Source organism: Sinohyriopsis cumingii, chromosome 4 (genome assembly GCF_028554795.1).
Source record: "Sinohyriopsis cumingii isolate HCF-2022 chromosome 4, ASM2855479v2, whole genome shotgun sequence".
In the NCBI taxonomy this organism is placed as follows: Eukaryota; Metazoa; Mollusca; class Bivalvia; order Unionida; family Unionidae; genus Sinohyriopsis; species Sinohyriopsis cumingii.
In genome coordinates this window covers 28,393,487-28,410,073 of record NC_142964.1, presented here as the reverse complement: position 1 = coordinate 28,410,073, position 16,587 = coordinate 28,393,487, and the positions used below count along the sequence as shown (strand labels likewise).

General features: G+C 34.1%; 2 protein-coding genes across 4 annotated transcripts in view; one reads left to right on the top strand and one right to left on the bottom strand.

The window, feature by feature from the left end:
- The window catches only part of LOC149800863 (N6-Methyl-AMP deaminase-like), a 45,904-nt gene extending 31,209 nt beyond the window's left edge, over positions 1 to 14,695 (bottom strand). For both annotated transcript variants that reach the window (XM_089954876.1, XM_089954878.1), the window contains exon 1: positions 14,584 to 14,695. In XM_089954876.1, coding sequence (XP_089811002.1) covers positions 14,584 to 14,619 — 36 coding nt within the window. In that variant the 5' untranslated portion in view covers positions 14,620 to 14,695. The remainder of the gene's footprint in view (positions 1 to 14,583) is intronic.
- A 77-nt stretch (positions 14,696 to 14,772) lies between these two features.
- The window catches only part of LOC149800862 (integrator complex subunit 14-like), a 63,383-nt gene continuing 61,568 nt past the window's right edge, over positions 14,773 to 16,587 (top strand). The window contains exon 1 of one of the 2 annotated variants that reach the window (XM_089954874.1): positions 14,773 to 14,912. The gene's annotated coding sequence lies outside the window, so the exon portion shown is untranslated. The remainder of the gene's footprint in view (positions 14,913 to 16,587) is intronic. The other variant, XM_089954875.1, reaches the window with a different exon arrangement.

Sequence of the window (16,587 nt, the reverse complement as noted above, 5' to 3'; positions counted from 1 at the left end):
TGGAGCATCCTCCAATCAGTCAAAGTACCACCTTGCCTTTGCCTCTCAAGTTTTTCTGTCTCAAATACAATTGTTATGGAGCAGTTTTAGAAGCAGCTACTTTACATCTGTGGCCACCACATTCACTTCTTTTGTAATCTGGGCCATCCCATGGCTGGCTCAGGCTGTTTGCTTACTGGCCAGTTTTGACAGGCCAGTAAACTGAAGCAAGTGACCTATGTTGATAGTCCTTCAAATCCTGAGATGCAATGACAGGAATGAGACTGCTGAATAAAGTGTCACATTCAAGGATGATTCACATCAAGGATTTTTGCTACATTCTGGCAAAAAAATTAAGTGTCTAATATGACTTCTTTGTTGAGGTAGAATGGCAATGCAAACATTGTTGCTATAGCTACAGATTCTCATAGCAGTCATATAGCAAAAGAAGATAACTCTTCATACGGAAGTCTTAAGGAAGCTTCTGAGAACAAATTGGTATGTGATTCGATTATCATTATGGAAATGACCTTTGACTATAAAGCCTCCAATGACTAACAGAGATGTGTACAGATAACCCCCAAAAATCCCCATTTGTATCCAAAGAGGGTAGGGGGAGTTTGCAGGCCAGGAGTATGAATAAACCCATTATCTGGAAGCTGAGACTGATGTTCTCTGAGTTTCAAAGGGGACTGTATCCCCGAATTTTGCCTTGCAAATTCTTATCCCTGGCCGATCCTCTGCACAAGTTCTCTGACCATAGATGAAGCAAGAGCAGATCTTGACATAGGACTTGTATGTAAGTCAAAGGACCATACCTCTCTTCAACCATACAAGATGCATGGTGGGATGAGTTTGGAGATCTTAAAAGAGAAGAGTGAACCCTCTCCTCCTGATCATCAGCAAACTCCTGACAATCTACTATGATGGACAAGGCAATATCATTATCCTGTTCCAAACCTGGCTGGGATACAGGAGTATTAGACCTGGAATGATCCAGCAAAGTAGGGAAATAGATGATATGGGACTCCTCACAGAGACTGACTGAACTGTCCCTAATTAGGGCCTTTCCTTGGAAAATCCTCAGAACCAAGAGGTAAAACATCACCTGACCCTCTTGTGGTTGTGTTCTTCTGTTACCTCTGCTATCTGCTGTTGGGTGGTGCATCAGACTCTAAAACAGGCTCAGTTCCAACCACTCCAGGAGTACAACTTTGCTTCCTGACCTCAGTTCCAGCCACTCCAGGAGTACAACTTTGCTTCCTGCCCTCAGTTTCAGCCCATCCAGGAGTACAACTTTGCTTCCTGCCCTCAGTTTCAGCCACTCCAGGAGTGCAACTTTGCTTCCTGCCCTCAGTTCCAGCCACTCCAGCAATACAACTTTGCTTCCTGCCCTCTTCTTAGAAGACACAATATCTTTATCAAGGATGACACTGCTACTCACTCATATTCAGGGAAGTTCAGGCAATCTGCTAAAAAGTAGCTGTTTCCTCCTGAAGGGTGGCAAAAGTTAAATGTTATCTCTGGGAAGGCACTGTTTCTAATGATTTCATTCAGGGCGATGCAGTCAATTTCAGTTTGTTATATACACTCTGAGATCTTAAGATCAGAGGAAAAGAAGGGAAAACACTTCCTTGCTCCTTTTATATGTATGCCTGCTTTTGGCTAGGTCCCAGTTACTGTTGAGTGATGACAACAAAGTCTGTCCATTTGTGTACAAATCAATAAGAAAGACATTTGGTGTTAGTATGCATAGGGCCCTCTTTTAAGCCCCCACTTTCCATACACACTCATTTGTAAGTTGGCATTATTTTTAAGTGGAAATTTGATTCATGTAGATATGTAGGCTTATTTGCATGATATACAATAATTTTGTAATATTGGAAACTCTAGATGTTTGCAGTATGTACCAATACTGTTTAAATATTTTTACATTTTCGTGCCACTATTCCCATTGAGAAAGACATATATTGTATGCACTGTTTATCCCCTTCATTACACTATTCCCATTGAGAAAGGCATATATTGTATGCACTGTTTATCCCCTTCATTACACTATTCCCATTGAAAAAGGCATATATTGTATGCATTGTTTATCTCCTTCATTACACTATTCCCATTGAGAAAGGCATATATTTTATGCATTGTTTATCCCCTTCATTACACTATTCCCACTGAGAAGGGCATATATTGTATGCATTGCTTATCCCTTTCATTACACTATTCCCATTGAGAAAGGCATATATTGTATGCATTGTTTATCCCCTTCATTACACTATTCCCATTGAGAAAGGCATATCTTGTATGCATTGTTTATCCCCTTCATTACACTATTCACATTGAGAAAGGCATATGTTGTATGCATTGTTTATCCCCTTCATTACACTATTCCCATTGAGAAAGGCATGTATTGTATGCATTGTTTATCCCTTCATTACACTATTCCCATTGAGAAAGACATGTACTGTATGCATTGCTTATCCCCTTCATTACACTATTCCCATTGAGAAAGACATGTACTGTATGCATTGTTTATCCCCTTCATGACACTATTCCCATTGAGAAAGGCATATATTGTATGCATTGTTTATCCCCTTCATTACACTATTCCCATTGAGAAAGACATATATTGTATGCATTGTTTATCCCCTTCATTACACTATTCCCATCGAGAAAGGCATACATTTTATGCATTGTTTATCCCCTTCATTACACTATTCCCATTGAGAAAGGCATATATTGTATGCATTGTTTATCCACTTCATTACACTATTCCCATTGAGAAAGGCATATATTGTATGCATTGTTTATCCCCTTCATTACACTATTCCCATTGAGAAAGGCATATATTGTATGCATTGTTTATCCCCTTCATTACACTATTCCCATTGAGAAAGACATATATTGTATGCATTATCCCCTTCATTACACTATTCCCATTGAGAAAGACATATATTGTATGCATTGTTCATCCCCTTCATTACACTATTCCCATTGAGGAAGACATATATTGTATGCATTGTTTATCCCCTTCATTACACTATTCCCATTGAGAAAGGCATATACTGTATGCATTGTTTATCCCCTTCATTACACTATTCCCATTCAGAAAGGCATGTATTGTATGCATTGTTTATCCCCTTCATTACACTATTCCCATTGATAAAGACATGTACTGTATGCACTGTTTATCCCCTTCATTACACTATTCCCATTGAGAAAGGCATATATTGTATGCATTGTTTATCCCCTTCATTACACTATTCCCATTGAGAAAGGCATATATTGTATGCATTGTTTATCCCCTTCATTACACTATTCCCATTGAGAAGGCATATATTGTATGCATTGTTTATCCCCTTCATTACACTATTCCCATTGAGAAAGGCATATATTGTATGCATTGTTTATCCCCTTCATTACACTATTCCCATTGAGAAAGGCATGTATTGTATGCATTGTTTATCTGCTTCATTACACTGTTCCCGTTGAGAAAGGCATGTATTGTATGCATTGTTTATCCGCTTCATTACACTATTCCCATTGAGAAAGACATGTACTGTATGCAATGTTTATCCCCTTCATTACACTATTCCCACTGAGAAAGGCATATATTGTATGCATTGTTTATCCCCTTCATTACACTATTCCCATTGAGAAAGGCATATATTGTATGCATTGTTTATCCCCTTCATTACACTATTCCCATTGAGAAGGCATATACTGTATGCATTGTTTATCCCCTTCATTACACTACTCCCATTGAGAAGGCATATATTGTATGCATTGTTTATCCCCTTCATTGCACTACTCCCAGTGAGAAAGGCATATATTGTATGCATTGTTTATCCCCTTCATTACACTATTCCCATTGAGAAGGCATATACTGTATGCATTGTTTATCCCCTTCATTACACTATTCCCATTGAGAAAGACATGTACTGTATGCACTACATTTATCCACTTCATGACACTATTCCCACTCAGAAAGACATATATTGTATGCACTGTTTTTATCCACTTCATGACACTATTCCCATTGAGAAGGCATATATTGTATGCACTGTGTTTATCCACTTCATGACACTATTCCCACTGAGAAAGACATATATTGTATGCACTACGTTTATCCACTTCATGACACTATTCCTACTGAGAAAGACATATATTGTATGCACTGTTTTTATCCACTTCATGACACTTTTCCCATTGAGAAAGGCATATATTGTATGTACTGTGTTTATCCACTTCATTACACTATTACCATTGGGAAAGACATGTATGCACTGTGTTTATCCACTTCATGACACTATCCCTGTTGAGAAAGGCATTTATTGTATGCACTGTGTTTATCCACTTCATTACACTATTCCCATTGAGAAAGAAATGTATGCACTGTGTTTATCCACTTCATGACACTATCCCTGTTGAGAAAGACATATATTGTATGCACTGTGTTTATCCACTTGATTACACTATTCCCACTGAGAAAGACATGTATGCACTGTGTTTATCCACTTCATGACACTATCCCTGTTGAGAAAGGCATTTATTGTATGCACTGTGTTTATACACTTCATGACAGTATTTACTGGTACCACACAGTACTTACATCCACATTTATATGGATTTTAATAATTTGAAAATGTTACTGGTAAATTAAATGTTACCCCCAAAAAGTAAAGCGTTTGTTAATGTCGCTTACCATGGGTATTTATTACTAAGTTTACTGCATTTTTGTGCAAATCTGTATTTGGCATCGACTGTTTATAACAGGGACTGGAAACTCCAGTGAGTGGCCAGAGAGCACCGGTTCCATTTTGATATGCAAATTAGGTTTACAGTCATCACTACAGCAGCAGGATCAAAGAAATAATTGGGATGAATTTACAATCTGGTTGCCACCCTAGTCCTTTCTTACCTAGGTGACAGGCTGATATTGGCTGTAACTGTCAACCTAGTTCTGCTTACCTATGTGACGGGCTGATACTGGCTTTAAATGTGTTCTGCAATTTACATTTTCTACATTTCCTATTTTAAATTATGGTTTAATATTTTAAAGAAACATCAAACCCCTCCCAGCATATTTTTGCAACTGTATGATAGGCAGTGAGAAAAATAAAGCCAGTAAAAAGACCTCTTCCTTCTGCTCTCAAGTCAATCTTGATTTTTTCAATTTTAAAGTGTTCAATGACTAAATGAAATAAATTATCGAGTTAAAATTTTGAGCAATGCAATTTTCAAAGTACTGAGTTTATTTATATACATGTAATTTTTTCAGGTATCTTCCATAAAGTATATACATGCTGTTTGTGCACTAGTTAATACTTAATATAAAGGTGAAAGCCAGTTCATAGCTGCAGGTCATTTCAGCCCCAGACCAGTTTAGATCTGGAGGTTTTGGCCCAAATACTCTTGGTGGGGAAGATTCAGCTTGGACATTTTGTCCCACATACATTTAATTAGGAACATCTTGAGTTATCTTTACAATAATGTTTTCATTGGAATATCATGCGTTACCTTTTTCAGTGATGTATTTATAGGAATATCCTTTGTTATCTTCATAATGGTTTTCATTGGAATATCCTGTTACCTTTGCAATAATATTTTAATTGGAATATCTTGTGTTACCTTTATAACAATGTTTTTACTAGAATATCCTGTGTTACCATTATAATAATGTTTTCATTGGAATATCCTGTTACCTTTTTAATAATGTTTGATGGACTGTCCATCAGCATCAATACAGGTTTAACAGCTGATTTATCAGATTATCCACACATCCATTTTCTTATAAAATCATTCCTAGAAATCAACAAAACTATCTGGTAAATCAATTTCAATACTGTAATCTGGTAATACAATATTGGCTTTTACATTTGTTTATTTTATTTTAACCCTTAAAATGGAATTAGGGGCCCTGATTGGCAGAGTGGTCTAAAGAGCTCACTGTTACGGATCACTGCCATCTCACCTCTGTCTGTGTGGGTTCGAGTCTTCGGCTCAGCCAATGTGGGTACATGTATGTGAGAAAACTTGCCAGTATCTTTTTGTAGGTTGGTGGTTCTTTCCGGGGTTTCCCCAGGTTCTTCCTCCATTAATACTGGCCGCCATATATAGCCTATCTTGTGCTGAAAAATGGCGTTAAACCCTACAACAACAACACAATAAAATGGAATTATAAAGCATGTGTTTGTTTTATTTTAACCTTTAAAATAGAATTATATATGTATTTATATGGTATCATTAGTGTAATTTCCACACACTGACTGAAATCAATATGTTGTTAGACAAAAGTAGGGCATTAAGAAATGAAAAAATGCATAAAGGTTTCGATATACCAGAATTACTAAAAATGAAAGAAAAAAATAATAAAAGAAACTGGTATATTCAAAGCAATCATTCTGTCAAGTGAAACTGCAATCCAAAATTGAAATCCTCCTGAAAGCATGTCTTGTTTTGTCCATGCATGTTTAATCCAAATCAACAAAAATATACAATACTAATGATTGAAGCACAATTACTTATTACTAATTACAACAAAGTATTATAGCTCACACTTCATTGATTTTATGATAAAATCACTGAATCAGCATCACTGTCAATTAAGTCATTCAGCATGAATCAACTTGACTGATGAGGTTTTAAGGTTCACCAATAGTGTATAGATATTTGCCTTTGACGTTTTCCTTTTCCCTGATGGTCTCCATGACCTATTTAGCATACCGTTTGCAGAAGTGTGCTTTTAATTCTTCACTGTAGTCTATATTTATTGTCAAGTCTAGTAGTTGATGTTGGTTCATACATGAGGCAGTCTCACCAGGGGAGTTATTCCACTGTTTTTCAATTTAGTTAGTATTTTTGCACTTTAATGGGCTGAACACATCAAGCATTGCCTGCTAAATGCATTGAGCAAGGGGGAATCTGGCCATGTGTTTGGATCACATGTGGAATGATGACATTATCCAAACCAATGAGGACTGAAGTTGAATCTGACTGTTCTTAAGCTGTTGTGTTAATGCCATGGTTGTCAGAAAGTACTGATGGCACAAGTTTATGGACAGTGTTTGAACAAAGAGATCATACTGTTTATGGACAGTGTTTGAACAAAGAGATCATACTCATGTGCTTTAAACGATTAGTTTAGTGTTCTTGACTGCATTGCCTCCCTTTGATGCTGATCACTTGGACAAAAAAAAGCCCATAATGTAATAACTGACCTTGAAAGGCGTTTGATTTCCGCTAGATTTACAGGTGATAATACTGTTATGACCATTGAAAGGCATTTGATTTCCACTTGATTTACAGGTGATCATATTGTTATAACCATTGAAAGGCATTTGATTGCTGCTTGACTTACAGGTGATCATATTGTTATAACCATTGAAAGGCATTTGATTTCTGCTAGATTTACAGGTGATAATACTGTTATGACCATTGAAAGGCATTTGATTTCCACTTGATTTACAGGTGATCATATTGTTATAACCATTGAAAGGCATTTGATTTCTGATTGACTTATAGGTGATCATACTGTTACAACCATTGAAAGGCATTTGATTTCCTCTAGATTTACAGGTGATCATACTGTTATAAGCATTGAAAGGCATTTGATTTCTGCTAGATTTACAGGTGATCATATTGTTATAACCATTGAAAGGCATTTGATTTCTGATTGGCTTATAGGTGATCATACTGTTATAACCATTGAAAGGCATTTGATTTCCACAAGGTTTACAGGTGATCACACTATTACAACCATTGAAAGGCATTTGATTTCCTCTAGATTTACAGGTGATCATACTGTTATAGGCACTGAAAGACATTTGATTTCTGCTAGATTTACAGGTGATCATACTGTTATAACCATTGAAAGGCATTTGATTTCCACCTGATTTACAGGTGATCATACCGTTTTAATCATTGAAAGGCATTTGATTTCTGATTGACTTATAGGTGATCATACTGTTATAACCATTGAAAGGAGTTTGATTTCCTCTAGATTTACAGGTGATCATACTGTTATAAGCACTGAAAGGCATTTGATTTCTGCTAGATTTACAGGTGATCATACTGTTATAACCATTGAAAGGCATTTGATTTCCTCTAGATTTACAGGTGATCATATTGTTATAACCATTGAAAGGTGTTTGATTTCTGCTTGACTTACAGGTGATCATATTGTTATAACCATTGAAAGGCATTTGATTTCTGCTAGATTTACAGGTGATCATACTGTTATAACCATTGAAAGGCATTTGATTTCTGATTGACTTATAAGTGATCATACTGTTATAACCAGTGAAAGGAGTTTGATTTCCTCTAGATTTACAGGTGATCATACTGTTATAACCATTGAAAGGTGTTTGATTTCCACCTGATTTACAGGTGATCATAACATTATAATCATTGAAAGGCATTTAATTTCTGCTTGACTTACAGGTAATCATATTGTTATAACTATTGAATGGCATTTGATTCCTGCTCGACTTACAGGTAATCGTATTGTTATAACCATTGAAGTAACCACCATCATTTTGTTGTTTGCAAAGTTTTCTTTTTTTATTCTTTATTTTTGGTCTTTGCAGATGCTAATCCACAAAATAAATTCCTACAAATATGCAAACATTCATGGGTGAGATGGGTAAAGCCATGAATGTACACACCCACAAAAATTTGTTTTCTTACCAAACTGTAAAAACTGAGACCCACAAAAATAAATTAAAGTAGGTCAATGTGGTACATATAAATGCTAACTAAAGGTGCTAATATATATATATATATATATATATATATATATATATATATATATATATATATATATATATAGAGAGAGAGAGAGAGAGAGAGAGAGAGAGAGAGATACACACACACTGGTATACTGGTAAGAGATTACAACTGGATTTGTAAATTCCTGCAATTTTTCAACATTTTATTATTTAATATAAAACATACTTGCTAAAAAACTATTAACTTAATGAGACTGCAACTAACTGAACCTATCATTAGTGGTCAAAATAAGGAGAATATTTTCACATTTTTGTAACTGAAGATATGAGTTACAGACAGTATATGGGAGGCCTGAAGTCTTTGTTTCAAAACAGATTCAGGGCATTGTATTCATTTTTTTTGTATGTTGATTGCAATGGTCCTTCAAATCATTGCAACTAACCCCTGTTTATACAATAGCACAGCAAATGGTACTGTTGGATATCACACATCTAAAGTGAGTTTCCCCAACATGCTAAACCTTGGACAGTAACTTTAGAGTCCACGGCTAACTACAACTGTTATCAGTGGTCCAATTAAAGATCAAAGATGATATTTTCACACTTTTGTAAAGTAGCAGAGCAAAATGAATATAACAAAACTTTGTTATTAAAATAGTCACACTAGGGCATATGAGTCAAGTGCAATAAAAGTTCTGTTATATAAGAAACCATCATGGTGTAATAAAAACAAGAGGGAAAAGAAATAAAGGGCAGACAGAAAAATCAAAGAGAGAGAGAGAGAGAGAGAGAGAGAGAGAGAAGAAGAAGAAGAGGAAGATAAGAGGAGTGAGAAATTATTATTGAGGCAATGGTTGTTGTTGTTGTCGTTATGGGGTTTAACGCCATTTTTCAGCACAAGATAGGCTATACAAGGCGGCCAGTATTAATGGTGGAGGAAGAACCCGGGAAAACCCCGGAAAGAACCACTGACCCACGAGAAGCTACCGGCAAGCTTTCTCACATATCCACATTGATCAAGCCCGAGACTCGAACCCACGCAGACAGAGGTAAGATGGCAGTGATCCATGACGGAGAGCGCTTTAGACCACTCGGCCACTCGGGGCCCCTTGAGGCAATGGAATCTGTCACCCAAAACATTATTCTGACATTCTGAACATTTTGTTTCTTCATATGGAATTAACTCCATCAACTATGTTTCATTTATGGTTTGACATTCAAAATTTCCAAATAGGTAAGTACACTCTGTGATTCAATATTCACCCCACTGGAGACTTATTTTAGAAATTGTTACATGCTTAGGCTCTTACAAAAAGTAAAAAAAAAAAGAGTGAAGACAACAAGCTTTGTAAAATGTAACAATTAATTTATTTCCCTTAAAAAATAGAGGTAAAAATGAGAAAAAGAACTAATGATTTTATGAATCAAATCCAAAATTAATCCAAGAATTAAAAAATAGAAGTCCTATTTTTAAAAAGACCTAAATTAATCTGAGTTTGAGTCCGAGCAAAATCCAAAATGGAAGACAATGATTCTGTTGTAACCTGTGAAATGCTGCAGTGTCAACAGTCTCTTGTTGAAGCACAGAAAATATTATTCCAGGTTTTGAATTTCTGTATAAATTTCGATAAATGTCCAAGAATTAATTTAGAGCACTAGTATTTCCAGGGAAAGGAATAACTTTTCTTAAAAATACTTTGAAGAAAATAAAATAATTACTCCAAACTGGACACAACATAAACAACTGGACTTATTAAATGTTAAGGCACTACTGACTATTTTTCTCAAATCATCAGTAATAAGTCCAACTACAACGTAAAACAGATTCCTGGATGGAGGTCAAGAGTGCATCCTTCTGGGAAAGTCAAAAGTTTGTTACAATAAACACATATTATTTGTCATATACTCCAAGTATGGCCTTGATTCAACTTTATGAATCTTACTCTGGGAAAGAATATAAAAAAAATTGTTAACTACAACTGTCACTGATTTCTGAATCAAGCTCAGGAACTAGGTCAGCATTAAATATAAGGTCTCTATAAAGTTGTTTATGTCAAAAATAAAAAAAATCAGTCAGAACTGAACTCTATTCCAGTAAATAAAGTTACATTACAATAGCATGTAATGGAATAACAAAAGAAAAATTAAACAAACAATTAAATTGAATCAAATATATATTAAATCAAATATACAAAACAAAATCTTACAATTGTGTTCATTCAGTGATTTTTCCAAAACTGATAACCAATCATCCTTGTACTGATCTAAGAGGACATTCAGTATTAATAGAATTCCCACAATCTCACTTTATCATAAAACTATGAGAAAACCTGTTATAAACATTTTGCAATTACACTTTTACAAATCAAAACTTTTTCATTAAAATCAAACTATAATTAATATATCATATGTAATAATTATTTATTAAATATGAACAACAATAAATATAGCCTAAATAAACCCTAATGTGAGTCTATTAACTAAACAATATACATTAATATTCTCATTCATTTAAATGTACAATTTCAATTAGCAAATAGTTTAAAACACATATTACATACACACAGTAAATATACAACTTCTGCACAAAACTTTTAGTTAGAAATTTAAACAGCATAAAAGTGACATGATATAAGTGCTATGGCAGGAAATAAAGAAAATTACCTGACAAGATCAAAAGCTGTTTAGGGCACATTATTCATTGTGGGTTTCAAACTTACTAGTAATGACATTTGTGACCTTTGTTGGGTGGGAGAAATGCTACTGTCTGGAATATATACAATGGGGTGGAGTGTAGAGAAATTGAGAAAAATGTGTCAACTCTGGGGAGGAAACTGCATGTTGGGCTTGCTAATAACTACAATCATAAATGTTCTTTATCAACATTACTGAACCTACAGACTCTTTTATTTACTGTCAACATTAAAGTATGGTTGTCGGAACAGTTTGAGTTTATACAGATGCCGAAAAATTAGGACCAATGCACTTTTGGGTTGAAAAGGCCCATAACCAGAGTAAGTGGATGATTCTGACCATGGCTGATTCTGACCTGGCATATACGGCCAAAAGTATGGGTAATTTGGCTCAGATTATGGGCTGATTTTGACCAAATTCAGGGCTGATTCGGACCATGTGAAATATTAAGTTTCATCTTCAGTTTAAATGTGGCATTTACATTTCTTTAAAATATATTTCTCATTATTTCAAAGGTGCATTGAGAAGTTCAAATCTGTATTTAAGGAAACAAAACCTGATTGTACATGTAATAATGGAGTTGTTATATATAATGAAATGAAATAACATAAGACTGTTTATCTTGCATCTGCGATTTAACTTTTTAATAGTGAAATATTTTTAAAGCAGCTCATTCACCTTTGAGCACAATTTAAATAACTTATTTTATTAAGAATTAAAATTACTAACACTGGCAAAAATCACAAAATCAGGGCTCATGCAGTAATTTTTTTATGTCTGTACATATTGGTCCAAGAATGTTAATGTTTGTTAGATTGATCTAGAAATAGTATTTATCCTGTACAGTGTCCTATATGCATGTACTATTAATGCTGAATAATATATAAATATTAAAAAGTTAAACTGGGGTCAAATTTAAGATTTAATTCAATACAATATCATATGTCTTATGGACATCATAATAATTCAAATCAAGAAAATGATAATGGAACAAAAATGGTGGTGTTTTATCTGTTGAAAGATGAAATATGTTTTATGAATCTTTTTGAAGAACAGTGGATATATAAGTGTTAGTTCTTTTCTTAAAGTGCTTTTATCTAGTCTGAGTATCTCAATGCCTTTATTAGATTTGTTCTACTGTGTACTGTACTATATTCTAATAGTATCCAATAAAACTTGTATACTAAACAAATGAAAAGTGGGGTCCTGTAAAATTTATTATTTAGTTCCATGCAGTATCACACATCAATATCATATGTCTGTATTCTCTGGAACTCATAAGATGAAATATATCTTGATAATCTTTCTTTAAATAGCCATTTGTTCTCTGAAATCATTGTGTAAACTACCAATACACTCTAAACCATAGTCACTAAACAAGCAACTCTTCTATCTGGCAATTTCCTATCCAAGTTTGGATATAACCCCTAAGCAGAACAACTCTGAGGTCATGTCTTGTATGTTAAGAGCAACGAAGTAGTTCCAAACATGAAGCTCCATTACTTTTGTTAATTTTCATGACTTACTAAAGGCACTCTCATACATCTCTTGGAAGTAATTTTAAACTAAACTAAATTCTTCCAAAGAAAGTGTGTAAATATGAGTTATTGTTAAGCATAAAATTGCCGATGCTTAGTGGAGCACTTACTTTGTAAATTCTTCATTTTCAGAGGTGCATAGTTTTGCATGTTGTAAAACTTCAATTATGGAGCTAAGTAAACCTAACTTGTAGTTCGCAATCCCATAATACCTAAATAAAAGTGATCAGTTTTTACAAAAAATGGAACTTGTAAAGTTTGACAACATCACTTAAAGAGTCAGTACAGATAATTTGCTTTTGTTTATATGCACAGGTCACAGCATGCTAATGTTTCAGTTACTTTTTCGTTGTCAATATATATTAGTCTGAGTATGTTAATGCCTATTTCCAAAACAGATTTATGTTATATATTTATTTGTGATAATAAACCCTATATACAAAACAATGAATACCATTGACTGAGTTTCATTAGCTGAACATTATTTAAATGTATGCACAATATTAGTGAAAATGGATAATGTACGAGAGTAATGATAATAAAGCAGCAGATAATTCAGTATTTGAATGGTGGAGGTCTGTTTGTCATGTAAAAGTTCACTAGACAATCAATCATCCCTGGCACTTTCTCATCTGTTTACATTGGCATATCTCAAGTTTACCCTAGGATACCATCTTAATTTAAATTATCACCATTTGTTTATAAGTATCTTTGACGATTGTGTACTTAATTAATTTAATTGCAAGCACTAATAGTGGAATCATCTGACCATGAATCGGCAAGAAAGCCGTTTTACCAAAGCTGCTATATTAAAATACTTTATAAATCATTTGTTAATTTATTGAATGCCATTCTAGACCACAAAATATAATGCTAACTTGAAATAACTTTGTGATCATCGATTACATGGAAGTTATATTTAATTTGATCAATATTAATTTGTACAAAAATATGTATTCAAAAATCAAATCTAATAAGATTTAATATGTGCTTCAAATATTTCAAAGGTTAAAATGAAAAACAAATGTTTCATTGGTTCAAGATTTTACTAAAAAAACAATTAAACAATAAAAGTAGAAAGATAACAGCGAAATACACTATAACATTTATTTACTCATCAATAAATTTTTATACAATGATTTTTGTAACAATGCTAAAAAAGCACAACTGGCATGAGAAATCAGTAAATACATTGAATCAATTTACATGCATTACTGTTTGACAGTGTTGATACTGGCCTGATTATTGAAAAGTTAACATTATATATTTTCTATATTGAAACAATAGAAAATTAATTTGGTTTAAAAATCTCAATGGAATAGCTCGAACGTTTTCTTCTAATTTTTTTTAATAACTATCTTAAATAAATTTGAAAGAGCTATCACGGTTTCTTATTATGCTTGGGAAAACAGTAATAACTATTAAAATAAATCAGGTATATGTATTTCATTGTTTTTCTGTTAACAGTTCACACAGTCGAAATCAGCCCGTTATTTGTGCCGAATCAGCCAGAATTCCGTAACCAGATTAAGTTAAATTTAGTAACACTGCATCCTGCTCAGATGGAAATTCAAACTTAAATGACTGGAAGTACTTAAACAACGTTTCCACGAAACTAGTTCATACTGATGAACAAAACCTACAACTTTGGGTATTCTTTTACAAAAATCCAAGGACATGTCTTTTCGATTTGAAGATATCCAAATTGTCCTGGAATCACTCAATAGTCCGGTTTCCTGACCTCTATCCACTCTGTTTCTCCTTGTAATGACTACAGCAACAGAGTATAGAAAGGTTAGGGAACCAGACTATCAGAAGCTTTCCTTCGGATCTCCCTGGTCTTCATTGTTCATTTTTGTATTTTAAGCGCTTCAACACAAGCAATTTGTAGAATTGGCACTTAATTAAACATGTCTTTGTAGTGGTGCATTTGTCATCGACGTAAATATTTACATATCCCAAATTGATGCATGTATGCATAATGCAATTTATATTCTCTTATTTTTAATATCAATTTGTTTTCTGGGCAAACCAACACAGTTTTCTTTGGACTCCGTTCAGATTAGGGACATATTACAAGTATCTGGTTCAGACATTACGAGTTCCAAAATGTATTTTTAGTTTTTAGTTCATAATAAATAAATCTTACAAGTATTAATCTTTTTGTGAAGAAATTCCTTTTCATTCATTCATTCGTTTAGTCTAAATTGAATTTATTTAATTAGATGGCTAACCAGTTATTATGTACTTAAATATTATTTTAATAATGCAATTTGTGTGTGATTTGGATTTTTAACTTAGCTTTAAAAAAATTTCAGTCATATTACTACGATGTCTGCATTGTGGCAGTTTATAGTGATATCTAGCACTGGGGCATCATGCCACAGACATGTAGCATGATGTCCCACCAAGTCACATCCTGACACCAGGCCAACCAGTCCAAAACATAACCTCATAATGCTGAGCGCCAAGCGAGGCAGCTGTTAGTACCATTTTTGTAAGTCTTTGGTATGGCTCAGCTGGGGACCGAACCCACGACCTCCCGCATCCAAGGCGGACACTCTAACCACTAGGCCACCAGAGCGGTGTAATGCAATTTTACGTCTGTTCATTTCTAATTGTTATTTTAAAATTTAGTACTAATGTAATTTTACCAGATTTTCTTCATTCCTAATTGTTGTTCTCGAATGTAATAGTATAGTTTTAGTATAGTTTTACAAATGGCATTTCATTCTTAATTGTTGAGAGATCTTGCACTTGATTTGTTATCGCATAACTTCAAAATCTAATACCAACCACATCCATGTACGTTGAAGGAGGCAACCCATAATGACCTAAAAAAAATTGCTGATTTGTTTAGGAGTTGCCACATTTTCCTCTGCTATAAATCATATTTCTAACTGATATAACTATTAAATGTACAGCGTCTCCATTTTTTTAAAAAGTAAGCCAAAGGAGAAACGGTTTGCGTTCAGATCTGAGGCAAGATTATTCAGAATAATTTGGACTTGTCCCTAATGCACACACTGGTAATTTGTGTAGTCTCAGCCTTGTGAATAGTCTTCATGGAAGTTGGCCACTGTATAAATAGACACATCATGGACTATTTATATTGGGCATTCAAAGGGTAAAGAAAAGTTTATAACAGGTCTAAACATTACAAGTGCAGAAGGTACCGATCTGTTCTGATATGCTGCACTTACACTGTACCATCATATTCCATAGCATTCAATCCAGATTTACCATGGATCACACTTACACTGTAGCATCAAAGTCCATAACATTCAATCTGGATTTACCATGGATCACACTTACACTGTAGCATCGTAGTCCATAACATTCAATCCAGATTTACCATGGATCACACTTACACTGTAGCATAGTCCATAACATTCAATCCGGATTTACCATGGATCATACATTTTGGTCTTCCTAATAAAAAATTATCCATGTACATTACATGATTATGCTAGATGTATTTCATGGGGTGGTTACATAATGATCTTGCAAAATATACTGATGAAATAAACTGAATAAATCCACATTTAAAGTTATGTGTAAACAAGTTCTCAGATATAACACCTATAGCTCACATAGTCACTACATGAAGTGAATGAGTTCAACTTTAGGTTTTGTTCACCAGTACC